The sequence below is a fragment of the Colius striatus genome, chromosome 23, assembly GCF_028858725.1.
Source record: "Colius striatus isolate bColStr4 chromosome 23, bColStr4.1.hap1, whole genome shotgun sequence".
Lineage (NCBI taxonomy): Eukaryota > Metazoa > Chordata > Aves > Coliiformes > Coliidae > Colius > Colius striatus.
Window position 1 is genome coordinate 2127737 of NC_084781.1, and position 25349 is coordinate 2153085.

The 25349-nt window shown below is 60.7% G+C and overlaps 2 protein-coding genes across 2 annotated transcripts; one reads left to right on the forward strand and one right to left on the reverse strand.

Annotated features, from left to right (window-relative positions):
- Positions 1-6152: 6152 nt before the first annotated feature.
- ROBO3 (roundabout guidance receptor 3) lies at positions 6153-16606 on the forward strand. The gene is made up of 25 exons (XM_062013905.1): positions 6153-6300; positions 7468-7794; positions 8588-8745; positions 8819-8939; positions 9021-9159; positions 9942-10069; positions 10162-10286; positions 10850-11021; positions 11107-11318; positions 11806-11887; positions 11973-12138; positions 12223-12399; positions 12953-13067; positions 13150-13369; positions 13454-13566; positions 13656-14136; positions 14222-14339; positions 14428-14528; positions 14613-14822; positions 14926-15073; positions 15149-15316; positions 15878-15984; positions 16052-16129; positions 16251-16346; positions 16428-16606. Exons 1-25 carry the CDS (start codon positions 6153-6155, stop codon positions 16604-16606), a joined length of 4089 nt encoding a protein of 1362 aa, XP_061869889.1.
- Positions 16607-17556: 950 nt separating this feature from the next.
- On the reverse strand, positions 17557-24660 carry ROBO4 (roundabout guidance receptor 4). The gene is made up of 19 exons (XM_062013945.1): positions 24583-24660; positions 24420-24464; positions 24047-24325; positions 23826-23964; positions 23615-23742; positions 22526-22623; positions 22175-22394; positions 21966-22087; positions 21339-21510; positions 21078-21228; positions 20865-20995; positions 20149-20283; positions 19816-20071; positions 19175-19741; positions 18815-19087; positions 18455-18724; positions 18047-18372; positions 17819-17953; positions 17557-17726 (listed from the first exon to the last, which is right to left on the reverse strand). Exons 1-19 carry the CDS (start codon positions 24644-24646, stop codon positions 17650-17652), a joined length of 3588 nt encoding a protein of 1195 aa, XP_061869929.1. The 5' UTR covers positions 24647-24660; the 3' UTR covers positions 17557-17649.
- Between the last annotated feature and the right edge of the window lie 689 nt (positions 24661-25349).

Below are 25349 nucleotides of genomic sequence, written 5' to 3' on the forward strand. Positions count from 1 at the left end.
ATCACCCCCCCTTACCAGGCAGAGAAGGGGGTACAGGGCTGGTCAGGCTCTTTGTCACCAGCTGCCTGGATCCAAAGTGAATACCCCCAAAGGGATGGCTCCAAAAGAGCTGCACCCGCTGCTGGTGTGTTCCCAGAGGGATGTCCCCACTGCCACCCCCGTGACACGTCCCCGCTTCTGGCACAGCCCCAAGCCCTGCCCTTATCCCCAGAGCCGCCTGCCCACGGGGACACAGCGCTGCCTGTCCCCGTCCCCAGCAACCTGAGCCCCGGGATGGGGAGCCATCAGCCCCTTTCCCTGTCTCTAAGCCCCACGGGCTGCTTGCCAAGCCCCGACGAGGGGGGCTGGGCTGGGAGGAGGGATGCAAATGAGGTTAACGGTTAATTAGGGACTGAAAAATTCATTACCCCTGCAGAGCGGCTGATTGCGATGCAGCCCCGCGTCCCCCTCAGGGCCCTTTGGCCACTTGGTAATGACAAGGGGATGGGGGGGAGAGGGGGAGGAGGCTGGGGATACCCCACCTTGAGCAGCCCAATGCCTCTGAGAGTCATTCCTGTACAGAGCTGGGGCTGTTCTCAGCCTCCCTGCTTCACCTGTGCAACGAGCTGTGGTTGTTCTCAGCCTCCCTACTTCACCTGTGCAATGGGCTGTGGCTGTTCTCAGCTTCCCTGCTTCATCTGTGCAATGAGCTGTGGCTGTTCTCAGCTTCCCTGCTTCATTTGTGCAATGGGCTGTGGCTGTTCTCAGCCAGAATTGCCCGTGCAATGAGTTGTGGCTGTTCTCAACCTCCCTGCTTCACCTGTGCATTGTGCTGTGGCTGTTCTCAGCCTCTCTGTTCAATGAGCTGTGGCTGTTTTCAGTTGGGCTTCACCTGTGCAATGAGCTGTGGCTGTCCTCAGCCAGGATTGCCCGTGTAGTGAGTTGTAGCTGTCCTCAGCTCCTTTGAGGTGGAGGGGAGGTGAACATCCTTTCTGCTCCCCAACACTCCTCCACCATCTTGCTCGAGCCAAGCTCCCAATCCAACAAAGATAATTAACAGCTGGAAAAGACAAGTCAATGGACACAGATCAGGATCATAGAACTGGTTTGGTTGGAAAAGAGCTTGAAGCTGCTGGAGTCCAAGCCCTCCCCTCACCCTGCCCACCACTACCCCATGGCCCCTGTGACTAAACACTCTTCCTTCACAATTAACCTCCAGGCTCCAAAACAAGGGCTCCCAAAAGAAGTAGAAACTTATTAACGGTAGCTAATTAAAACCAAAGCTTTAATCAGTCTGAATCGTGGAAACCGACGCAAAGATGCCAGGGTGGGGTGTTGGGGCCGCTGCCTGCCCTGCACACGGGGTACCCAGCAGCATCCTCATCGCTCAGGAGCTGCATCTCCATCCCCGGAGCCTCAGCCATCCCTCCTCCAGCTGCCCCGGCCGCTTCACAAAGGGGACCCAGGCGGGTTGGTCCAGCGACACGCCTCTGCCTTTGTCTGCCTTTCAAAACCAATATCCCGGCCCCAGATGGGTTAATACATAATGCAGACAAGCAAATAATTGCTTGCCTTTGTAGGGCCGTCAGCGCTGGGTCCCCGGCCCTCTGATCCCCCATTAGCGGCCATGCAAACGAGCCTTCCACCCAATTAAGCCCAGCTTTGATCGAGCCTTTCCCAATGATGTGGCGGTCCCAAACTAACGATTCGCACATGAGCCACTACCTGTTAAACCCGGAGCCGGCTTCCTTCGGGGCCGAGCAGCCCTCGCCCCTCGCCGTGCCCCAGCTGCCGAGCCCCTGCCCGCCTTCCCCCGGCCCTGAAGGGAGGCTCGGCTGATGAATGAGCTCGCCCAAGTCTATATTAAAGAAGCAGAAATGGGATGTTAATAGACCCCCGAGTCGCTCGTTTCGAGAACACATGGGCTCCGCTTCCCGAAGGCGCCGGTAATGAGGCGGGCTGGGACGCCTGCGAGGAGACCTCGACCCTCCAGCCTCCTGCTCCTGCCAGGAGTGGGGGAGAGACGGGCTGACACTCAGCCTCCACATCCCACAGCTCATCTCCGGGTCAGCCCCCAGAGCATCGCAATCTGCTCCCCTAAAGCATCCCGCTGCCAATCCCGAAAGCATGCGGTGCCCTCCCTGAAACATCTCGGGCTCACACCCTGGTATTGTCTCCCAAAGTATCAGCACCTCGGCATCAGCACCTGAAGTGTTCCAACACCGTCTCCCAAAGCATCCCAGCATCAGCACCTGAAGTGTCCCAGCACCGTCCCCTAAAGCACCCCAGCATCAGCACCTGAAGTATTCCAGCACCATCCCTCCCAGCACCCCAGCATCAGCACCTGAAGTATTCCAGCACCATCCCTCCCAGCATCCCAGCATCAGCACCTGAAGTGTCCCAGCACCGTCCCCTAAAGCACCCCAGCATCAGCACCTGAAGTATTCCAGCACCACTCCCCAAAGCATCCCAGCATCAGCACCTGAAGTGTCCCAGCACCATCCCCTAAAGCATCTCAGGATCAGCACCCCAGCATCAGCACCTGAACTGTTCCAACACCATCTCCTAAAGCATCCCAGTATCAGCATCCCAGCATCAGCACCTGAAGTGTCCCAGCACCATCCCCTAAAGCACCCCAGCATAAGCACCTGAAGTGTTCCAACACCATCTCCTAAAGCATCCCAGCATCAGCACCCCAGCATTAGCACCTACAGTGTCCCAGCACCATCCCCTAAAGCATCCCAGCATCAGCACCCCAGCATCAGCCCCTAAAGTGTCAGCATCATCCCCTAAAGCTTCCCACCATCATTCCCTATGGCATCTCAGCATCAACCCCCGAAATATTCCACCACTGTGCCCTAACACACACAGGCATCTCTCCCTCCATCCCAGCATAATCCCCTGGAGCACCTGGCATTGTGTCCTGCAGCATCCTGCTATAATCCTCTAAAATATCTCACCAGCATCCCCCAAAGCACCATCCCCTAACATCTACAGGCATCTCTCCCTCCATCCCAGCATAATCCCGTGGAGCACCCTGGCATTGTCTCCTGCAGCACCCCAGGGGCATCTCCTAAAGGATCCCAGTGTATTTCCCCAATAAATACCAGCACCATCTCTTACAGCATCCCAGTGCACCCCCTAAAACACCCTGGCCTTATCCTTTGGTGTATCCTGGCATCACCCCCTAAAGAATGCCACCATCATCCCCTACAGCACCCCAGGGTTGTCCCCTAAGGGTTCCAGTGCACCCCCCCCAAACCACTCCTAAAGCAACTCAGGGTCAGTCCCTAAATCATTCATTCACCCAAGTCCACCCTGCCACCCCTCTAGCACCCCAAAGCCACACTCCAGCACCCCAATGTCACTCCTCCAGCACCCATTGTCATCCCCCAGCACTCCAGTGCCACTCCCAGCACCTTAAGGACCCCAGTGCTACCCTCCAGCACTCCAGTGAGCCCTCAGCACCCAGTCACCCCCCAGCACCCCAGTGCCACCCCTCCAACATCTACTGTCACCCTTCCAGCACTCCACTGCCCCCTCAGCACCCAGTCACCCACCAGCACCCCAGTGCCACCTCTCCAACATCCCCTGTCACCCCATCACCCCTTGCCACCCCCCAGAACCCCAGTGTCCCCTCAGCACCCAGTCACCCACCAGCACCCCAGTGCCACCCCTCCAACATCCCCTGTCACCCCCATCACCCTTTGCCACCCCCAGCACCCCAGTGCCACCCCAGCACCCCAGTGCCACCCCTCCAACATCCACTGTCACCCCCCAGCACCCCAATACCACCCCCAGAACCTACTCTCACCCTTCCAGCACCCACTGTCACCCACCACCACCATCTACTACCCCTCTGGCACCTCAATCCCACCCTCAGCATCCCCTGCCACTTCCCTACCACCTCGCAGCACCCTCTGCCACCCCCCAGCTCACCCCCCTCTCATCCCCCCCCCCCCCCCCAACCTCCCGCCGTGCCACAAACCTATAAATATTCAAAAAGCTGCATTTTGCAGCAAAACTGCCCGGCTGGGGCTGGGGGGCTCCCGGGAGGGATGTTAATAACGGGGCTGCCAGAAATTGCCCCCCCTCCCTCGCTTCAATAGAGACCGGGGAGGGGGGGATGCAGCAGCTCATCTGCCCAGGCAAACATCTCATGGCTTGGTGCCTCAGTTTCCCCACTCCAACCCTGCCCAAGGGGGGAAAATAAAGCGGAATGAGCGAAAAGAAGGAGGAATAACTAAAAACAAACTTTGGGGGGAGTGTGGAGGGTGGATTTGGGGGACATTGGCAGCTTAAAGCCTTCGCAAACAGCCGCTAATCGCCGAATAAAAGGGCAATTAAACGGCGAGGCAGCGGGAATAAATCCGTTAAGGAGGAGGTGATGCCCCCGCGCTCGCTGTTTGCCCGGCTGATTAACGGGGATGAACCAGGGGGATTATCCATCGGGATGAAGCCGCTTCCTTTGTTTCCTTTCCCCATCCCAAGCCGGAGCGGTGATGGATGCGGGTGTGTCGGCTCCTGCAGCCCATCACCGCAGCCTCAGGCTTTAATCCCTACAACTCCCCCCTCCAAAACAAACCACCCCATACCCGCCCCAAATCCCAGGATTGCCGTTAAAAACTTCCCTCCTCTCGCAATACTCGAGGAAAAAGGGCTTTAACGCTCTCTCTGGGGATTTACATCCCGTGTTCCTGGGGTGGAGATGTCCCATCCCCGCAGCTTCAGGGACACCCAAATTGTGGGGGATTCCACAGCATTTCATGCTCCAACGTTCCTTTCAACTCCTGTCCCGCGGGTTTATTGGGGTAAGAGTTGGAGCAATCGGTTATTCTGTGGGTTATTTCTTTTTCCTCTCCCTTTTTTCTCTCCTCCCCGCCCCGGGAGGATCGTACCGGGAAATCCTCGGGCTGCAGCATCCCAAAGTGCACTCGCCTGCTTTCCCTCCTGCTCCAGATGTGCATCCCCGTGCCCGGCTGTGGCTGGAGTCCCCCAGATGTGCCCAGCTGCCCCAGACAGCTCAACTCTCCCCAGATGTGAACATCTCAGAGACCCCTGATGCTCCCTCCAGATGTGCACCCCCGGGGACTGGCTCCACACTCCTTCCAGATGTGCAAAGGAGAATGGGCTCACCTCACCAGCCAGACGTGAGGCTCCCTCTCCCCCTGCCCGTTGCAGCCCAGATGTGCACGCAGATGTGTGTCCCCCCTCCCCAGTCGTCCTCCCTCAACCCCCATCCCCCTTTTGCTCCTGAACCCCAACATCACCCCCACTTTCACCCTCTTCCAAGGAGGTCTCTAACACCAGGGTAATGAACCCCGTTCATGATTTCCACCCCCCGTCTCAACGGGGAACTGCCAGAGCAGGCGCATCGCTTCACACATCAGCCCCGGCGCATTAATTAAGCGGCTAATTGCTAATTGGGAATTCAAAGGCATCATTCACCCACGTTTGTGTGTCTCATCCCACCCCGCCCGGGTTGAAGGCCACCGCTGGTCTCCCCCACCCCAGAAGCGGGTCCCGTCCCACCCCGCACCCTGAAGCTGGCTTTTGGGGTTCACTGAGGGAGCACGGGAGTGTGTCCCCGTGTGGGACTTTAGCTGGGGGAGTGACATCAGCCCGGTGGGGTGTCGGGTTATTTGGGACGAGGCCAAGACAGCACAGCCATCCCTCAGACCACCCACCCCCAAGGTCACCCCAATACTTCTCCATCCTCTTCCACGGAGCCTCCGCCTCATATAGAACCCCCCTTTATCCTCACCCCTGCTTCTCAGAGCAAGGGGTAGGGGAGTGCCAGGGACAACCACCCCCCCGCCCCTTCCAGTACTGGCCGCGCCCCTGTTCCGCGCTGGACCCGGGGGGGCGGCGCCGAGGGCTCAGCCGAGTCGAGCCGAGCCGAGTCGAGTCAAACCAGGTCGTGCCAGAGCCAAGCTCATCTGAGTGCAGCCGAGCCGAGTCCAGCCGAGTCAAACCAGGTCGTGCCAGAGCCAAGCTCATCTGAGTCCAGCAGACCCGAGTCTAGCCGAACCGAGCCGAGTGGAGTCAAACCAGTCGTGCAGAGCCAAGCTCATCTGAGTGCAGCCGAGCTGAGCCGAGCCGAGTCAAATCAGTCGTACAGAGCCAAGCTCATCTGAGTGCAGCCGAGCTGAGCCTAGCCGAGCCGTGCCGGGATGCTGCGGTACCTGCTGAAGACGCTGCTGCAGATGAACCTGTTCGCAGACTCGCTGGGAGCCGAGGGCTCCAACTCCTCTCAGCTCCTGCTCGGTATCAACCAAACCATCGCAGCTCTCCACGTCCCCGGCTTCCCCCCGGGCAACGGTACGTGGCATCGGTTCCCCTCTCCCTGTCCTCTTGTCCCGGGGTCTCCCCGCCTCTGGTCCAGCCCGTAGCCCCCAAGCCCAAGCTGGGATCCCACCGGCACCGGATCCCCAAACTGGTCCCGTTTCCCTACTCCGGAATCTGTCCCGTGTCGTGAGACAGAAGAATCGGGAGTGGTACCCTGTGCCCACAGAGTCCCCGTGATCCCAAACCGGGACCAGCCCAGTGTCCCCAAACCGGGACCAGCCCAATGTCCCCACACTGGCCCCTAGACCCTATGTCAGGACTGGTGTCCCCAAGCCACCCCCCGTGTCCCCACATCTCTAACCGGGAGGGATACCTATTCCCAAACTGTTCCCATGTCCCCACACTAATCCTCAGGGGACCAGCTCCGTGTCCCCAAATCGTCTCTGTGTCACCACACCTCCTCCCTGACTGAGCTGGAAGATACCCCATGTCCCCAATAAGTCCCGTGTCCCCAATCTCCAAACTAGAATCGACCCAGTGTCCCCAAACCAGCTCCAGTGCCCCTAAACTGTCCCTGTATCCCCACACCCAATCTCACCCTGAGCTGGGAGATACTTTGTGTCCCCAGACCACCCCTGTGTCCCCAAACCAGCCCTGCGTTCCTGAGCCAGGAGGGACCCCAAACTGTACCCATGTCCCCAAACTCCCAGTGTCTGAGCCAGGACAGACACCGTGACCCCAAACCAGCCCCGTGCTCCCAAATCATCCCTGAGCAGATGGGGTGGGAGGCAGTCAGGGGCAGAGTGGGCTGGCTGTGGGTACCAAAGGGGTGCAGAAGACCATGTCCACCCGAATTAGAAGCCTTTGTTTTTGAGCTTTTCCCCTCTTTTTATGAGTCTGAACTTCCCCCTTCAGCCAGCTCTGGGTGGCCAAAGAGAGGGAGGGGTTATCCCTAACCCCTCATGAGACCCCCCACCTCGAAACAGGAGGGAGCCTGCTCTGACCCTTTGCTCATCCCAATTAGCCACGGAGCCCAGCTGCGGCTTCCTCGCTCCTGCTGTGCCCACCCCACCCGCTGCTGCCCCACGGGGTACCCGGTACCCTGCAGCATCCTTCCCTAACCCCATGGCAGCCGCATCCCGTCCCCATGACAACACACGACCACTCCCCCCCACCTCCTCTCCTCTTTCCCTACGGCAGAATCCCACCCTCAGCTGGAGGACACAGCCCCCCGGATCGTTGAGCACCCCACGGATCTCCTGGTCTCTAAGGGAGAACCGGCAACTTTGAGTTGCAAAGCAGAAGGTCGCCCATCCCCAGCTGTGGAGTGGTACAAAGATGGGGAGAGGGTGGAAACAGACAGGGAAGACCCTCGTTCCCACCGCACCCTCCTCCCCGGGGGGTCCCTCTTCTTCCTCCGCATCCTCCACGGTCGCCGAGGGAAGCCTGATGAGGGAGTCTACGTGTGTGTGGCCAGGAATTATCTAGGAGAGGCCATCAGCAGGAATGCCTCGTTGGCAGTGGCCGGTGAGTCCGCCCTGGGGGTGGGGACACGGTGGGGAGGGGGATTTGGGGGGTGGGGAGTGACACTGCTGAGCCCACTCTGCTCTGGCAGCTGTTGGAGGGCGGGGGGTGAGGGGCTGTGAGGATGCTGGGGGGGAAAAAGAGGGGAAAAGGAGTGAAAAGAAGCAGAAAGAAGGGGAAAGACTTGAAAAGAAGGGAAAGAACTAGAAAGAAATGCAAAGGAGTTAAAGCAGTTGAAAAGAACTGAAAGTAAGTGGAAATAAGTGGAAAATAGTGAAAATAAATGGTGAAAACAAGTGAAAAGAAATGAAAGGAAGGAGAACTAAGTGGAAATATATGGAAAGAATTGGAAAGAAAGGAGAATAGGTGGAACTAAAAGTGAAAAGAAACACAACTGAGCAAGAAAAGTGGAAAAGAAATGAGAAGAAATGGAAAGAAACAGGAAGAGGTGAAGGGAAATGAGAGGAGATGGAAAGAAAGAAACACCAGGGGAAAACAAGTGGAGATAAATGAGAGGGGAAATGAAACTTAAGTGAAAAAGAATGGAAGTGGTTGAAAAGGAAGGGAAATAAATGAAAGCAGAAATGACAATAACTCAAAGTGAATCAAAACAAGTGACAATCCAACCAAATCCATGACAACCAATGCAAATAATGCCCTTGAGGCCACCCACCTCCCCCAGTGCTGCCCCCTCCACGCAGCCCCCACTGGGCGTGGGCACAGGGATGGGGAAACTGAGGCAGGATGGGGAAACTGAGGCAGGATGGGGAAACTGATCTCCTTTTCCCCCTTGCAGTGCTGAGGGATGATTTCCGACAGCCCCCCGGGGACGTGGTGGTGGCAGCGGGGGAACCGGCCGTCCTGGAGTGTGTCCCACCCCGCGGGCACCCCGAGCCCAGCGTCTCCTGGAAGAAGGATGGTGCTCGGCTGAGTGACAAGGATGAGCGTCTGACGGTGAGGGATAATGGGAGGGGAAAGGGACCCAAAATCAGGGGCCCCATCCAGGTTGAACTGGGCTGCTTGGCAGATCCGTGGAGGGAAGCTGATGTTGGCCACCACCCGCAAGAGCGACGCCGGCGTCTACGTCTGCGTGGCCACCAACGTGGTGGGGGAGAGGGACAGTGAGCCGGCTGAGCTGGTGGTCTTTGGTGTGTGGGGACAGGGAGGGCGTTTTGAGGGGTGTTGGGGGGGGTGTCATGCTGACAGGATTGATGGTTGCTATCCCTCAGAGCGCCCGGCGTTCGGCAAGAGGCCCCTGAACCAAGCGGTGCTGGTGGAAGGGACGGTGGAGTTCCCCTGCGAGGTGGTGGGTGACCCCCGGCCGGCGGCTCGCTGGCGCAAGGAGGAAGGCGAGATGCCAGCGGGCAGGTAAGCAGGAGGGCAAGGGAGGGAGTTCTGGCATTGCTGTGTGACTGGTATCTCGTGTCCCCATTGCATCCCCATCGTGTCCTCATCACATCCTATGTCCCTATTGTGTCCCCATCACATCCCCATTGTGTCCCCATCGCATCCTACATCCCTATTGTGTCCCTGTCACATCCTGCACCACCATCACATCCTCATCACATCCTACATCCCCATCACGTCCCCATTACATCCTAAATCCTTGTTGCATCTCCATCGCATCCCCATCATGTCCCCATCACATCCTACATCCCTATCGTGTCCCCATCATCTCATAATCACGTCCCCATCACATCCTACATCCCTGTTGCACCTCCATTGCATCCCCACCATGTCCTCATCACATCTCCATCACATCCCCATTGTGTCCCCATCACATCTCCATCACTTCTCCATTGTGTCTTATCACAAGCTACATGCCTATCCTGTCCCCATCACATCCCCATCGCATCTCCGTCATGTTCCATCACATCCTAGATCCCTATTGCATCCCCACCACATTCCCATCACATCCTACATCCCCATTGTGTCCTCATCACATCTCCATCGTATCCACATCGTGTCCCATCACATCCCACATCCCTATTGTGCCCCAATGACATCCCCATCATGTCCCACCACATCCTACATCCCCATCACATCCTACATCCCTATGGCGTCCCCATCACATCCGTATCACACCCCCATCACATCCCATGTCCCTCTGGATTCTCCTGGCACCCCGACATGCTCCCTGGTGTCCCCAGGTGGGAGGTGCTCCCTGACAACACGCTGCGGATCAGCCGGCTGCAGCCCGAGGACGAGGGCACCTACACCTGCGTGGCCGACAACAGCGTGGGCAGGTCGGAGGCATCGGGCACCCTGACGGTGCATGGTAAGGGGAGGGTTCCCTGAGGGAGCACCTATAGGTGCTGGCAAAGCAGCTGGGCAAAAAGCCCTTGTCTCTCTTGGTGCTTGCTGTGGCAGTGCCCCCTCAGATCATCACTGGGCCCCGTGACCAGACTGTCACCCCTGGCCAGAGCGTCACCTTCCAGTGCCAGAGCAGAGGCAACCCACCACCCGCTGTGTTTTGGCAGAAGGAGGGTAGCCAGGTCTGTCCCTCTTCCTGTCCCTGTTCCTATCTCTGTCCACATCTGTGTCCTCATCCTTGTCTCATCCCTATCCCCGTCCCCCTTCTTGTTCCCATCCTTGTCCCTGTCCCTGTTTCCATCTCATCCCATCCCATCCCTACCCCTGTGCCCATCATGTCCGTCTCCATCCTCATCCCATCTCCATCCCTGTCCCTGTGTCCACTCCAACACCATCCTTGTCTCATTCCATCCCCGTCCCTGTTCTCATCCTTGTCCCCATCCCTTTCCTCATCCCTGCCCCCATCCCATCTCATCCCATCATGTCCCATCCCCATCCCTATGGCCATCCCATCCATCTCCATCCCCATTCCTGTCCTAATCCTTGTCCCCATCCCCATCCTTGACCCTATCCCTATCTCCATCACATCCCCATCCTTGTCACCATGCCAATTCCCATCCCTGACCCTTTCCCCATCTCAATCCCACCACTATCCTCGACTCATCCCATCCCCATCCCCATCCCCATCTCTAACCCTGCCCCTATCCCCATCTCACCCCACTCTCTGCCCCTTCCCTTCCCCCAGACTCTGCTGTTCCCAGGGCAGCCCCCACACCCCACCTCCCGCTTCTCGGTGAGCCCCAACGGTGCCATCACCATCACCGACGTGCATCCCTCTGATGCCGGTTCCTACCTGTGCCAGGCTCTCAGCGTGGCTGGCAGCGTCCTGGCCAAAGCCCGACTGGAGGTGGCAGAGGGTAAGTGCCACACTGGCAGAGAACAGACACACTGGTGCCCATCCAGGACCAAAGATAAGTTTCCCTTCATCCCTCTTCACCACAGCACTGGCTGAGCCCCGACCGCCGGTGATCCGCCGGGGTCCTGCTAACCGGACGGTGCTGCCGGTGGGCTCCACGGCACAGTTGCCATGCTGGGTAGGGGACGGGGACCCCCCGGCTCGTGTGGGGTGGCTGAAGGATGGGAGTGCACTGGTGGGTGCCCAACCCCGTGCCAGTCTGCTGGAGAATGGCACCCTGCAGATCACCCACCTCCGGGTGAGCCCGCCCCGGGGGGCATTGCCGTGGGGGCAAAGGGAGATGGGTGCTGGGGACAGCGGGTGCTCAGAGTGGTGGGTGTAAAGGGATATGAGTGCTGGGGTGTGGTGGGTGCAAAAGGAGATGAGCACTAAGGACAGTGGGTGAAGAGGGAGATGGGTGCCCAGAGTGGTGGGTGTAAGGGGTTGTAGGTGCAAAGGGTAGTGAGTGCTGAGCGTGGTGGGTCTAAAGGGTAGTGGGTGCAAGGGGTTTTAGGTACCAAAGGCAATGAGTGCAAAGGGTGCTCAGGGTGGTGAGTGCCCAGGGTGGTGGGTGCAAGGGGTGGTAGATGCAAAGGGATGTGGTTGCTCAGGGTAGTGGGTGCAAAGGGAGATGGGTGCTGAGGGTGGTGGATCTAAAGGGTGATGGGTGCAAGGGGATCTGAGGGTGGTGGGTGTCGAGGTGCCAGGTGCTCAGGGTGATGGGGCAGGAGCTCTTCCCTTTACAGGTGACGGACTCGGGGCACTACGAGTGTGTGGCCACCAGCTTGGCGGGCGAGACACGCTGGGGCAGCTTGCTGGAGGTCCAGGGTGGGTCATGGGGACATGGCTGCACGTGGGGACATGGCGACACCTGGGATGAGGCCACCCTAGATCTCCATGCATCTCCCCACAGGTGAGGGATCCAACCTCTCCCTACCTTTCCCTGAGCCTGGGGTGCTCCCCGGGCCACCCTCCACCCCTCTGGTCACCAACATCACCAAAAGCAGCGTGACCCTGAGCTGGAAAGGGAACCAGGACAGCACCACCAGCGATGTCACCTACATAGTGGAGGCTTTCAGGTAGCACCAAGCATCCTCTCCAGGCACAGAGGTGACACGATAGCCTGGGGTCACCCCACCATGATCACCCCTGTCCCCTGGCAGCCAGGCAGCGGGTGGCCCGTGGCGGACGGTGGCGGCCAACGTGGCTGGTGAGACCCACACGGTGAGCGGCCTCAGCCCCGACACCGTCTACCTCTTCTTGGTGCGGGCGGTCAACAACCACGGGCTCAGTGACCCCAGTGGCATCTCCGAGCCCGTGTGCACCCAAGGTGAGACCCAGTGGGGACGCTGATGGAGGGGCCATGGACCCATCACCCTTGGGTGCATCTTCACTTGGTGACATCAGTGGAGGTGCCCATGGACCCATCACCCTTGGGTGCATCTTCCCTTGGTGACATCAGTGGAGGTGCCCATGGACCCATCACCCTTGGGTGTATCCAAAGTTGGTGACATCAGTGAAGGTGCCCATGGATCCACCACCCTTGGGTCCATCTTCCTTTGGTGATGTTGATGGAGGTGTCTGTGCTCTCACCACCCTTGAGTACCTCTTCACTTGGTGACACCAATGGAAGTGCCCATGGACCCACCACCTTTGGGTGCATCTTCAGTTGGTGACACCAGTGAAGGTGCCCATGGATCCACCACCCTTGGGTCCATCTTCACTTGGTGATGTTGATGGAGGTGTCTGTGCACTCACCACCATTGGGTGCATCTTCAGTTGGTGACACCAGTGAAGACGCCCACGGACCCATCACCCTTGGGTGCCTCTTATGTTGGTGGCACCAGTGGAAGTATCTATGGACCCACCACTCACATTTTTGGCAGAGGCTGCCCCCACTCAGCAAGGGCTGGACCCTGAGCGAGTGCAGCGGGAGCTGGCACAAGTGGCCGTGCACCTCCAGGAGCCCGTGGTGCTGCCCCCAGGCACCGTCCACCTCTCCTGGACCGTGAGTGCCACATCATGCCCCCGACCCAGTGCTCCCAGTGCCGAGCATCCCCCCCAATCCCACCCTCCCCTCGGCTCCGCAGGTGGAGCGCCCGACGCCCTTCCTTCAGGGCTACCGGGTGCTGTGCCGGCGGCGCGGCGGGCGCTGGGAGGAGGCACGGGCAGCTGGGGCACCGGGGGAACGGGGGGCTCTGCTCACCGACCTGCGCCGGGGACAGGACTACGAGGTCAAGGTCCGACCCTACTTCCATCACCTCCACGGCCCCGACAGCGCCGTGCGCGCCCTGCGCACTCCCGAGGCGGGTGAGTGAGGGGGGACGGCACGGGGGGAAGGGGGTCCGTGGGGACCTCCTGGAGGTGCCAGCTCCCGTGTGTGCCACCCCGCAGCCCCCAGTGCCCCGCCTCGAGCCGTCAGCGTGGCCGGGAACGGCACCAGCGTCCGCATCTCGTGGCAGCCGCCGCCGCCGGCCGAGCAGAACGGCGTGATCCGCGGTTACTGGGTAAAGCCGGAGCGCGCTGGGGATGCGGTGGGTCCCCCTCTGCCCCCACCGTGACCTTGTCCTGCCGTCCCCTCTCGTTCCTGCTCCAGATTTGGTGCTTGGGCAACGAGAGCCGCTTCCACATCAACCAGAGCGTGGAGGGGACGGCGCTGGCGACGGTGCTGAGGGGACTGATCCCCGGCGTCCCTTACCGTGCCGAAGTCGCTGCCGCCACCGGCGCCGGCGTGGGAGCCCGCAGCCCTCCCGTGCCCATCCGCATCGGTGAGTCCCTCCTCGCTGCCTCCCTCCCCTACGAGCCAGGGAGGGGGGACGCCGAGGTTTCTCCCCACACCCCCCCGCAGCCCGCTGGGGACCGCTGCTGTGTCCCCCACGTGTCGCTTGCAGCCCCCCCGGCAGAGCGGGATGCTGGGCCGGTGGGTGGGAGCAGCGTGGCCGGGCGCTTGGCCGAGGTGGCCCGGCAGCCGGCCTTCATCGCCGGCATCGGCGGCGCCTGCTGGGTCATCCTCGCCGCCTTCGCCGCTTGGCTCTACGGCCGCCGCCGCAGGAAGAAGGAGCTCAGCCACTTCACCGGTACGGGGCAGGATGCTACCCCTGGGAACAGCCCCCTCTCCCACCCTGTCAGCCCTCACCCACACCACCATCTCTCTCTTCACAGCCTCCTTTGCCTATACACCCCCGGGCAAGCCCATAGGTGCCGCGGGAGCCCGGCGCGGCCTCACGCCGCCGGCTCTTCCCGCCGTCGCCTTCCCAGCTCTGGCACATGGCAGCCCCAGGTAACCCCCCGTTCCTTCTCCTGGCATCCCCTGCTCCTCCAGGACCCCCAGCACCACCCCCGGCATCCCCTCACCCATCTCCTCGCAGGGCAGCCACCGGCGCTGGGTACCCGTGGCTGGCAGACGTGTGGCGCAGCGGCACAGCCGGTGCCACCGGGTGCTTGGGGACCACCGAGAGATACTACAACGGTGAGAGGGGAAGGCGACTGGAGCTCAGCTTGTGGGGTGGGATGGTCACGTTCAGCCCTGATGGTGCCGAAACGCCCCCTGCAGACGCCGGCATCACCCGTTACATCGCCCAGACGGAGCAGTTTGGGGCAGGGGCCGGCGAGGGGCCGGTTTACAGCACCATCGAGGCAGGCGGTGAGGAGCTCCACGCTTTCCCCCGGCCCTTCTCGCAGCATGGGACCCCTTACCCCGAGGGGGGTCCACAACCCATGGATACCCTGGCCCCCCAAGCACCCCGTGGCTGGGCTGAACACGGTAGGGCGGTGGGATGGTGTGGGGAGGGATATGTGGGTGCTGGTGGCACCGTCCTCTCCCCACAGCCCCCCTCTCCCCCTCGCAGCGTCCTTCCTCGCTGCAGGGGCCAAAGCGAAGAAGCTGGGGCAAGCGGTGAAGCCACCTGCGGTGAGCTGGACAGAGCTGCTGCCCCCACCACCCTCAGCCAGCGAGCTCAGCCGCTGCACCCAGGAGGAGGAGGAGGAGGATGAAGAGCAAGAAGCAGTCAGAGGGTGAGTGTAGGGGGAGCTTGGGGAAGCTGAGGCGTGCTGGCCCCCAGCACCCACCCTGTGGGCTCTGCTCTGCAGGCTGAGGATGGAGGAGTGGTACCCTGGTGAGGATGTCCCCTGTGCCACTGCTGCATCCTCGCCCGTGGCCTCATCCGGCTGCCGGTCCACTGCCACGCTGACGCCGTCGCCCCGCACCGCTGAGGACATTGCCCACCTCCATGACTTCGATAGCCCCCGCCTCACCCGGTAGGAGATGAACCTTGCTTGGTCCGGCTGTGCCATGGAGGTCTGGATGTCCCATTGGGGTCTGGATGTCCCATCATGATCCAACCATGCTGTCATGATCCAGCCCTCCTGTGCCATCATGGTCCAGCCATGCCATCAGGGTTTGGATGTCCCAATGGGGTCTGGTCCAGCCATGCCATCAGGGTTTGGATGTCCCAATGGGGTCTGGTCCAGCCATGCCATCAGAGTTTGGATGTCACAATGGGGTCTGGTCCAGCCATGCCATCAGGGTTTGGATGTCCCAATGGGGTCTGGTCCAGCCATGCCATCAGGGTTTGGATGTCCCAATGGGGTCTGGTCCAGCCATACCATCAGGGTTTGGATATCCCAATGGGGTCTGGATGTCACATCATGATCCAACCATGTTGTCATGATCCAACCCTACTGTGCCATCATGGTCCAGCCATGCCATCAGAGTTTGGATGTCCCAATGGGGTCTGGATGTCCCCACTGTCAGTCACTGTGCCCCTCATTAGCTCCTCACCCCCTTCCACCTTCACCCCACACTCCTCTCTTTACCAGGAGACCCTCCTATGGCACCAGCACTCCGCCACGGGCACCCAGCCCCTCACTGAATCCGGATGCCAACCAGGGCCACCCATCCCGAGCCCACCGCCTCCCTGGCACAGGTGAGCCCTTGGAGGGTGGGTGCACATCTCATTGACTGAGGGGTCCTGACCCTGCCATCATCCTCAGGGAAAACACGTGAGGAGACCCCAAAAAGTCGCCCAAAGCCCAAATGCAGCCGCTACCGGTGCGAGAAGCAGCCAGGAGGTGAGTAGGGGGAGAAATGAGGGGTGTCTAAGGGGTGTTCTGGGGGGATCTAATGGGGGTTCCCAGGGAGGGTCTAAGGGGGGTCCCAGGGGGGTCTAAGTCAGCTCCCTCCACACTACAGACCTGCCACCGCCACCGCTGCCGCCGCCAGGCGAGAGCCCCATCCCCTCGCTGGAGCGGGAGCCGAGCAGGGTTCCCCATCGCCCACCCCGCGGGGGTAAGTCAGAGCCACGGCGGTTTGGAAGGGGGAGCATCACCCCCCGACCCCCTCCATCACCTCTCCCCCTTCCCTTTGCAGACGAAGCAATGCCCTGCTCCAAACCCTCCTGCTTGCCACGAGGCCAAGTGTCCGGCAGCTGCTCCACCACGGGCAGCGTCTCGTCCCGCGGTTCCACCGGCTCCCGCGGCCGGACCCTGGGAGAGCGCCGGCACCGCCCGGGACCTCCATTGCCCTGCCCGCCACAGGAGAAGCGATGAAGGGCGGAGTCGGTGGCGGGGTCTGGGGACACGGGGATGGGATCTTTTGCGGGGGGGGAGGGATGTGGGGATGCTCTTTAATTTCGGAGTGGTACCATGTACAGAGGCAGCGGCCGGCGGCAGAGTGAGGAGGGGGATGAGGATGCTCGGGGTGGGACTAGGGAAGGCTGGATGGATAAAGGATGCTGGGGAGGGAATGAAGAGGATGTGCACGGTAAGGATGCTGGGGAAGAGGCTGGAGCACAAGGGTAATGAGGAGGGGCTGAGGGAATTGGAGTGTTCAGCCTGGAGAAAAGGAGGTTGAGGAGCACTCTCTGCAACTCCCTGACAGGAGGCTGCAGTGAGCTGGGGGTCAGGCTCTTCTCTCCAGTAATGAACGACAAGACAAGAGGAAATGGGCTCAATTTGCCCCAGGGGAGGTTGAGGTTGAAGCTGAGGCAGAACTGTTTCCCTGAGAGGGGTGTCAGCCCTGTGCCAGGCTGCCCAGGGAGCTGGGGGAGTGCCCAACCCTGGAGGGATCCCAAAGCCGTGGAGCTGAGGTGCTGAGGGCCATGGGGTAGTGCTGGGCTTGGCAGGGTGAAGGGAAGGCTGGGACTGCAGCAGCTTAAAGCTCTTTTCCAACCCAAATGGTTCTCTGATTCTATGATGCTGGGCAGGGATGAAGAGGAGGAGGGTGTGAGGATGCTCAGGGTAGGACAAGGAGAGTCTGGATGGACGAGGATGCTGGGGAGGGACAAAGATGCTGGGGAGGGATGGAGAGGATGTTCAGGAGGGATGAGGAGGATGCTCAGGGAATGATTAGGACCCTGGTGATGACAGTTGCTGGGGGTGAGGACCCTGGGATGAGGAATTTGGGGAGGGATAGGGACACTGATGGGGACATTGTGAGGACAAGGACTCTGGAGAAGGAGGGACACCCACCCACCTTGGTGCCACTCTTTGTGAGTGGCTTTTGGTAGCAAAGAGCCCCTTTTTGGGGAACCACTAAATAAAGCTGCATATTAGCTGAGCTGAGGGGGCTCTGCCTCTGCTCTTGCCGTGTCCTACACCCTGGGGACTGCCACACTCCTGTCCCTCCTGTCCCTGGTCCAGGGGCTGCCACTCCCTGACCTGTGGCCACCTGGAATGAAAAGGGGATATTTTCCAGCCCCTGTTATGAGTGACATCGTGTACCCGCTGTGCCCATCACCCTGGCATCCGGGCACTGCTCACCATGCTGCATGATGCCCACAGCTGCCTCTGTCCCAGCTCTCCTTGGCACCCCCAGTGCCATCCTCCAATCCCAGGTGGGAATGGAGACCCCGGGCAAGAAGACTCCCTCTGAGGGTGATGGTGGTGGTGAGAGACCTGCCAGGGAGAAGGCAGGAGATGGTGGCATCATGATGGGGCCACCACCCCCAGGGGGATGATGCATGAGGGGTCTGGGCATGCTTCACTCACCCCCATAGCCCCCATCAGTGTCCTCAAGGCTGAAGCAGAGGCCATCGACGGCCACAGCCAGTGCCCGGGCAAAGCTGGCATCCAGGAGGAAGGAGCCATCGCAGGAGCTCACCAAGCTGCAGCGGGCGCTGGCAAAGTTGTCCTCTGAGACTGACCCCCAACTATTCAGCAGTGACCCCTCTGGAGAGCCTCTGGTTGCTGGCTGCTCTTCCTCCTCCTCTTCTTCCTCCTCCTCCTCCTCACCCAGCTCAGAAGCTGGTGGCCCATAGATGTAGCCGTAGGTGTGCAGAGGCGAGAGGGACCGTGGCATGGTGGGCACTGGGGGGCTGTGAGGGACAAAGTTGGGATGCTGCTGGCAGTGGGGGATCCTGCCATTGTAGTGGTGTCACAGGGGGGATGGGGTTGTACCTGAGGGAGGTGGTGTCCTCGTTCATCTCCAGGTCTTCAGCCACTTGCTGTGGCGTGAGGACCCCGTCGCTGAACGTTGGTGAGAGGCGACCGGTGACCGGAGACCTGTCCCTGGGATTCCTGGTGCTTGGGGACACATCCTTAGGGTGCCTGGAGGCCAGGAGCGTGTCCCTCCGGTGACCAGTCACTGGAGACATCTCTTCAGGGTGTTTGGTGACTGGGGATGAGCTCTTGAGGTGCCTCATGGCTGGTGACACATCTCCAGGGTACCTGGTGGTCAAGACCATGTCCCTTGAGTGCCTGGTCACTGGTGATGGGTGCCTGAGGCACCTGGCAGCCAGGGACACATCCTTGGGGTACCTGTTGCCCAAGAATGTGTCCTTGCATTGATTGGGGACTGGAGAAATCTCCACAGGGTGTCCAGTGGCTGGGGACACATCTTTGGGATGTCTGATGGCTGGGGACGTGTCCTTGGGGTGTCTGGTGCCCAAGAACTTGTCCCTTTGGTGGCTGGGGGCTGGGGACATCTCCTCAGGGTGTCTGGTGACCGAGGATGTGTCCTTGGGGCAGCCAGTGGCTGGGAATCTGTCCTGGGGACGCCTGATGGCTGGTGACATGTTCTCGGGGTACCTACTGGACAGGAACATGTCTGTTGGGTGTCTGGTCATCGGTGATGGGTCTCTGGGGTACTTGGTGGCCAGAGATGTGCCCTCGTGGTACCTGGTGGCCAGGAACTTGTCCCTGTGGTGCACAGTGGCTGGAGACTTCTCCTGGGGCAGCCTAGTGACTGAGGACATGTCCCTTGGGTGCCCCCTGGCTGGAGACATGTCCTCAGAGTGTCTGGTGGCCAGTGGCTTTTCCCTATGGCTCTTGGTCACTGGTGGTGAATCCCTGGGGTACTTGGTGATCGGGGACATGTCCCTGGGGCAGCTGGTGACCAGAGACGTGTCCTCGGAGTGCCTGGTGACCGAGACCGTGTCCCTCTGGTTCCTGGAGGCTGGTGATGGCTCCTTGGGCTGCTTGGTGGATGGGGACATGTCCCTGGGCTGCCTGGTTACTGGTGACACATTCTTGGTGTGCCTGGTAGCTGGGGACATGTCCTTGGGGTGCTCAGTCACCAAGGATATGTCCCTAGGGCACCTGGTGACCAGTGACACTCCCTTGGGGCTCTCAGAGGCCAGAGATGTGTCCCTGGGGTACCGGGTGGCCAGAGACATGTCCACAGTGACTGGAGATGCATCCTTGGTGATAGGGGAGGTGTTCCTGGGGCACACGGTGGCCGGGGACCTGCAGGTGCAGAGAGACACAGTGGCTTTTGCAACAGGAGGTTGGGGTGCAGGGCACCAGACACCCAGACTCACCGTGTCACCGGCGGGTGCCAGGCGTGGGGTGGCCTCGGCGGTGTCACTGGTGACCCAGTGCCACCAGAGCCCATCGAGACACTGCCCCTCTGTGATTTGGGGGAGCTGAAGACCGGCAGCCCTCTGGCCATCACGGCAGCATCGGTGTCACCGTCATGTCCCCTTCGCTGAGGCCACCCTGCTGCTACCTCCAAACCCGTCACCCACTCGCCGGGGCCGCCCATGAGGGCCGGGGTGCTGTGCACTTGGTGCAGCTCTGCAAGGACACAGAGCTGTGAGCCCCCTCCTCCCCACAGCCCTCCCGTGGCACCCCCTCCTGCCCCATAGACCCACCTCGCTTGCGGGTGCACACCCGGGAGTCGGAGTTGGGGGTGCTGGGTGAGGTCCTCACCCCAGGGTGCCCCGCACGGAAGCTGCTGTGGGTGGGAGGCGTGGGGGGGCCAAAGCTTGATGGCTCCAAGGACAGGGCTGGAAGTATGAGAGGGGTCAGAGCACCCATGGGTGCTAGTTGGGTGTCCCCTGCCCCCCTCTGCCTTCCCCAGGTCCCATGGCAATGGGGACCACCCAGTTGGGGGTCCCAGATGGGGATATCAGGCACCTTTTGATGATCCCCTTGTACCCTGGGAGAGTCCCAACATTGGGTGGGGGTCCAGTGGCAGCAGGTGAGGGGTCCCATGGAACTACAGAGAGGTCCCAGGGGACTGAGTGGGGAGTCCTATGTGGGGGTCTCATTGGGATGAGTGGGGAGTCCTGTGGTCACCTGGGGGTGGGTTCCATAGCACTAGATGAGGATCCCGTGGCTCTGAATGGGGGTCCCAGCCCAGGGCCTCATTGAAAGACTGGGGATCCCATATCTCTGAGTGGGGATCTCAGCCCAGGGGCTCACTGGAGGGATGGGGGTCCCGTGACTCTGAGTGGGGGTCCCAGCCCAGGGGCTCACTGGAGGGATGGGGGTCCCGTGACTCTGAGTGGGGGTCCCAGCCCAGGGGCTCACTGGAGGGATGGGGGGTCCCATGACTCTGAGTGGGGGTCCCAGCCCAGGGGCTCACTGGAGGGATGGGGGTCCCTGCCATCGCTGCCCAGGAGCCGACTGCTGAGGCTGCTGCTGCTGCTGAGGTTTTGGGGGGCACAGACGGGTTTCCAGGGGCCACCAAGCCACGGTGAGTCACCAGCCATCAACCTGTGGGGTGAGGAGCATCACTGGGGCCATCCCATCCCCACCACCCTGGGGGTTACCACCACCCAACCCCACGGCCTCTCACCTGCGTCGAGCCGCGGCGTCCCGGCTGGCGCGGCGCTGGCAGAGGAGGAGGAGGAGGGCGAGCAAGGCCAACCAGAGCAGCGAGCCGGTGGCGGCGATGACGGCAGGCTGCCTCAGCACCCGCACCACCACACTGCTCCCTGCTGCCAGCCCTGTGAGGGTCCCACCAGCGTCACCCTGCTGCCACCACCCTGACCCACCACACACACACACACACACACCCCCCCACACACACACCCCCACACCGCTCCCCATCCCCTACCCAGGGCTCCACAGGTGACGTTGCTGGGGACCCCCAGGCCTGCACTGTTGAAAGCTGCCACCTGGAAGCAGAATTCGGCCCCAGGGCCTGGCAGGAAGGTTTCCAGGTGGTGGGTGCCTCCGTCGACTGTCCTGTTGGTGGGACGCTGCCAGCCCTCGCCTGTTGACCAGACCTGGCAAGCACCAAGAGGATGGGCACCCTTAGATGGATCCCTTGGATGGGCTCTCATTGATGGACTCACTTCATGGACCCTCTCTGAGATGAACAGCCCCTGGATGAGGCTTCTTGGATGAATCCCCTTGATGGACAAGCTTGGATGGGCTCCCTTAGGTGAGTCCACTTGATAGACCCCCACTGATGGAACCTCTCTTTGGATAGATGACTCCTTTAGATGAACCCCCTTGGGTGAACCCATTTGGATGGACCTCCTTGGGTTGAATTCCCTTGGACGACCCACTTTGATCCCTTGGATGGATCTCTTGTGCTGGACCTCCACCTTGTTTGGCCTCTTTGGATGAACTTCTTTGCCTAGATCCATGTTGGATGGATCACTCCGACTGATCCCCCTTAGACAGACCCCTTGGATGGACCCCTTTTTGCCTTCCCCCACCCTGTGACCCCCCAAACCTTGTAGCCCTGGATGATGCCATTGTGGGCTTCAGCAGGAGGTGGCTCCCAGCTCACGACCACGGTGCCATTCTCCATCTCAGGCCGGCCCACCATGACGTGCTGAGGTGCCGCGCTCGGCACTGCGGGGACAGAACGGCTGAGACCCCCCTAAGGGCACCCCCAGCTGCCACCCCTCATCCCGGGGGGGCACCCCTCACCCAACACACCTTCCTCAGGTATCCAGAGGTATCTGCTGTTGCTCTCCAAGCCCTGGATCCCTCCAGCGTAGGGTCGGACCTTGAACTCGTACTTGTGGCCCCTGCGGAGCGCGGGGACAGTGGTGCTGAGCTCCCTGCCCGTGTCGTGCTGTGCCCACGATGTGGCCCCAGGGAGGAGGCAGCGGTACAGCACCACGTAACCCTCCGGCACCGGCGCCGGCGTCACCATCTAGAGAGGATGGGGAAGGATAGGAAACATGGTGGGATCCGGATGGGACACGGGGATGGAGGCTGGAGCCTCATCTCTGTGCCGTGTGTCCCTCCACCCCTGCAGGGGGGACGTGCCAGTGTCACACCAACCCGCCAGCGGAGCCGGACGGCGGCACTGGGCAGCGCCGTGACGTTGTCCAGCTGCAGCCGCACAGCCAGGAGGTCCCGTGGTGCAGCCTCTCGCCGGTCTGTAGGGCAGAGGGTGGTTAATGGCAGTGCCAGGCAGAAGAAGATCTCCCAACACCTGCCCAGGCACCCATGGCTGGAGATCCTGATGGAGACTCCTCCAATGGAGCTCTCTTGGATGGAACCCCTCAGATACTCTTTGATGGATCTGTCTTGGATGGACATGTGTTGGGTGGACCCCATGGCATGGATAGACTTCCTATGATGCTTCCCTTTTAGATGGACCCTTTGGATGGATACTTCTTGTCAGATCCCCCTTTACTGGACCCTCTGACCTTGGACAGACCCCCTCTTAAATGGATTCTCCTGGAAGAACCCACTTGGAAATGATCCCTTTAGGTGGACTCTCTGGAATGAATCCTCTGGATGAACCCCTATCTAGATGTATCCCCTTAGATGGCTCCCCTTCTAAGGACATGCTTGGATGGATCCTTAGATGGATGCTTTTAGATGGACCTCCTGAGAAGGACCCACTTTGAAAGCAACCCCTTTCATTGACCCTCCTCAAATAGACCCCCTTAGATCACTCAGTTGGGTGGACTTTTTTATGATGGACCTCCTTGGATGGACCCCATGGATGGACTCTTCTTGGATGGACCTCTTTGGATGGACCCCATGGATGGGCTCTTCTTGGATGGACCTCTTTGGACGGACCCCATGGATGGACTCTTCTTGGATGGATCTCTTTGGATGGACCCCATGGATGGACTCTTCTTGGATGGATCTCTTTGGATGGACCCCATGGATGGACTCTTCTTGGATGGATCTCTTTGGATGGACCCCATGGATGGACTCTTCTTGGATGGACCTCTTTGGACGGACCCCATGGATGGACTCTTCTTGGATGGACCTCATGGATGAACCTGCCTCGCCTAGATTCCCCATGGATGACCTCCCTTGGATGAACCCCTATAGATGGACTCTTGTTGGACAGATCCCCTTTGTGTGGCCCCTCAGACAGCCCTGGGTGCCCATGGAGGTCCCATCACTGACCCTCCACGCTGAGGTGGGCGGTGGCGGCGGCGGTGCCCAGCTGGCTCTGCGCCGTACACACGTAGGTGCCGGTGTCAGCGGGGGTCACAGCAAAGAGACGCAACGTGTGCTCCCGATCCACCTCATACCTACGAGTCACCACATCTCCATCAGCTCCCTTATCACCCCACCCCAGGGCTGGGACATCTCCATCCATTCCACCACCACCTACCTGCCCCAGGGCAGGTCCCCACTCTCCTTGTGCCACTGTACCCTTGGCGCCGGGTCACCTTGGGCACCGCAGCCCAGCTCCACGGTGCTGCCGGCCGCCACCGTGGCATCGCTCGGGCCACGCACGATGCTTGGCTTCTCTGTGGGAGGAGGGAGGGAGCAGAAGGTGACATCAAGGCTGGGCATGATGTGTCCACCACCCACGGGAGCCCCTTGGCTTACCCAGGACGGAGACACGGGCACCCCGGCTCTCCCTCTCGCCCGCCGCGTTGGCTGCCACGCAGATGTAGATCCCAGAGTCGCTCCGTCGCGCCGCTGCCACCCTCAGCTTCCCGTTGGTGACCACGTAACGGCCACCCACCAAATCCAAGGCCACCCCATCTTTCTTCCAGCTGACACGGGGCTCGGGGTGCCCCGAGGGGGGAACACAATCCAGCTCCAACGCTTGCCCCGCCGTGGCCACCAGATCCCCCGGCTGCAGGCGGAAGTTGTCCCGCAGCGCTGAGGGGAGGGGACAACGTGGGTGAGGGTTTTTCAGGGTACCCCCCACCCTCCCCACCCCACATCATCCCCAAGGGGAAGGGGGAATCCTTACCAGCCGAAGTTTGGGGTGCCACGGCTGTACCAGGGGGGTGGCAGCCTGTGGGGTGACAAGGGGGCTGGTGGGTGCACCGAGTGGGCACAGTCTCACCCCGCTCAGGGTTGGGGGGGCAGAGTTAAGGGTATTTTACCCCCCCCATCCCAGGGGCTGCACTCACCTCCTCGGTGCAGCGCGGTGAGGCAAAGCCCCAGGCCCAGCACGGCCACCCAGCCGCCCGCCATGCTGGCCTGGACAGCTTCCTCCCTCAGTCTCCCCCTTCCCTGTCCCTCCCTGCCAGCACCGGAGCCGGATCTGGCTCCGGATGGGGGGGGACAATAGGCGGACGCAGGAGCCGGGAAGTGCCGGAGGGGGTGGGGGGGAGGTGGTGAGGCCATGGTGGTGGGAGCACCAGGCACAACGGCACCAGCAGCGGGGTTGGGGCCACCAGCAGTTAATGAGTGTAATTAATCAGGAGAAACTCCCCCTGCCACATCCAAAGGGAGAGGAATGAAGAAGAAACGAGCTCTCGGATGGGGACACCATCAGTAGGGACCAGAGTGAACGGTCCAGAGCCTCCCAGGCTTCTCAAGCTTAAATTGGTGTGTCAGCCAGGTGCATCGGGCTCATCCAGCCTCAGCTGCCACCCACCTCTCATGTGTCCCCTTCCCCAGGGGTGGGGGACCCCATCCCACAAAGACACCCAGGGGTGCTGTCACTGGTCAGGTAGTACTTTTAGTTTATTGGTTAGTAGTGCACCCCGAGCACCCCAGGGTGTCCCAGCACCCATCCTGGCTGCTCCCCCCTCCTCTTCTCATCCTAAACCTATTTCCCAGGAAGGCCCTGGGAGGAGAGGAGTTGGGGTGTGCCCCAAAACTGGGGGATTTTCACAGAAAATCCAGGCGCAGCAGAAGGGCAGCAGGAGTCCACGTTTAGGGGACGGTGCAG

Excerpts from the sequence above, each read along its gene's own strand:
- ROBO4 (XM_062013945.1), bottom strand. The coding sequence starts at position 24,646 with ATGGCGGGCGGCTGGGTGGCCGTGCTGGGCCTGGGGCTTTGCCTCACC. Across the intron at positions 18,373-18,454 it reads GAGGACACCACCTCCCTCAG|CCCCCCAGTGCCCACCATGC; the intron begins GTACAACCCCAT and ends TGTCCCTCACAG. Across the intron at positions 17,954-18,046 it reads CACTGATGGGGGCTATGGGG|GTCTCTCACCACCACCATCA; the intron begins GTGAGTGAAGCA and ends TCTCCCTGGCAG.
- ROBO3 (XM_062013905.1), top strand. The coding sequence starts at position 6,153 with ATGCTGCGGTACCTGCTGAAGACGCTGCTGCAGATGAACCTGTTCGCA. Across the intron at positions 10,287-10,849 it reads GGCAGAAGGAGGGTAGCCAG|ACTCTGCTGTTCCCAGGGCA; the intron begins GTCTGTCCCTCT and ends CCCTTCCCCCAG. Across the intron at positions 12,400-12,952 it reads TGCACCCAAGGTGAGACCCA|CCCCACTCAGCAAGGGCTGG; the intron begins GTGGGGACGCTG and ends GGCAGAGGCTGC.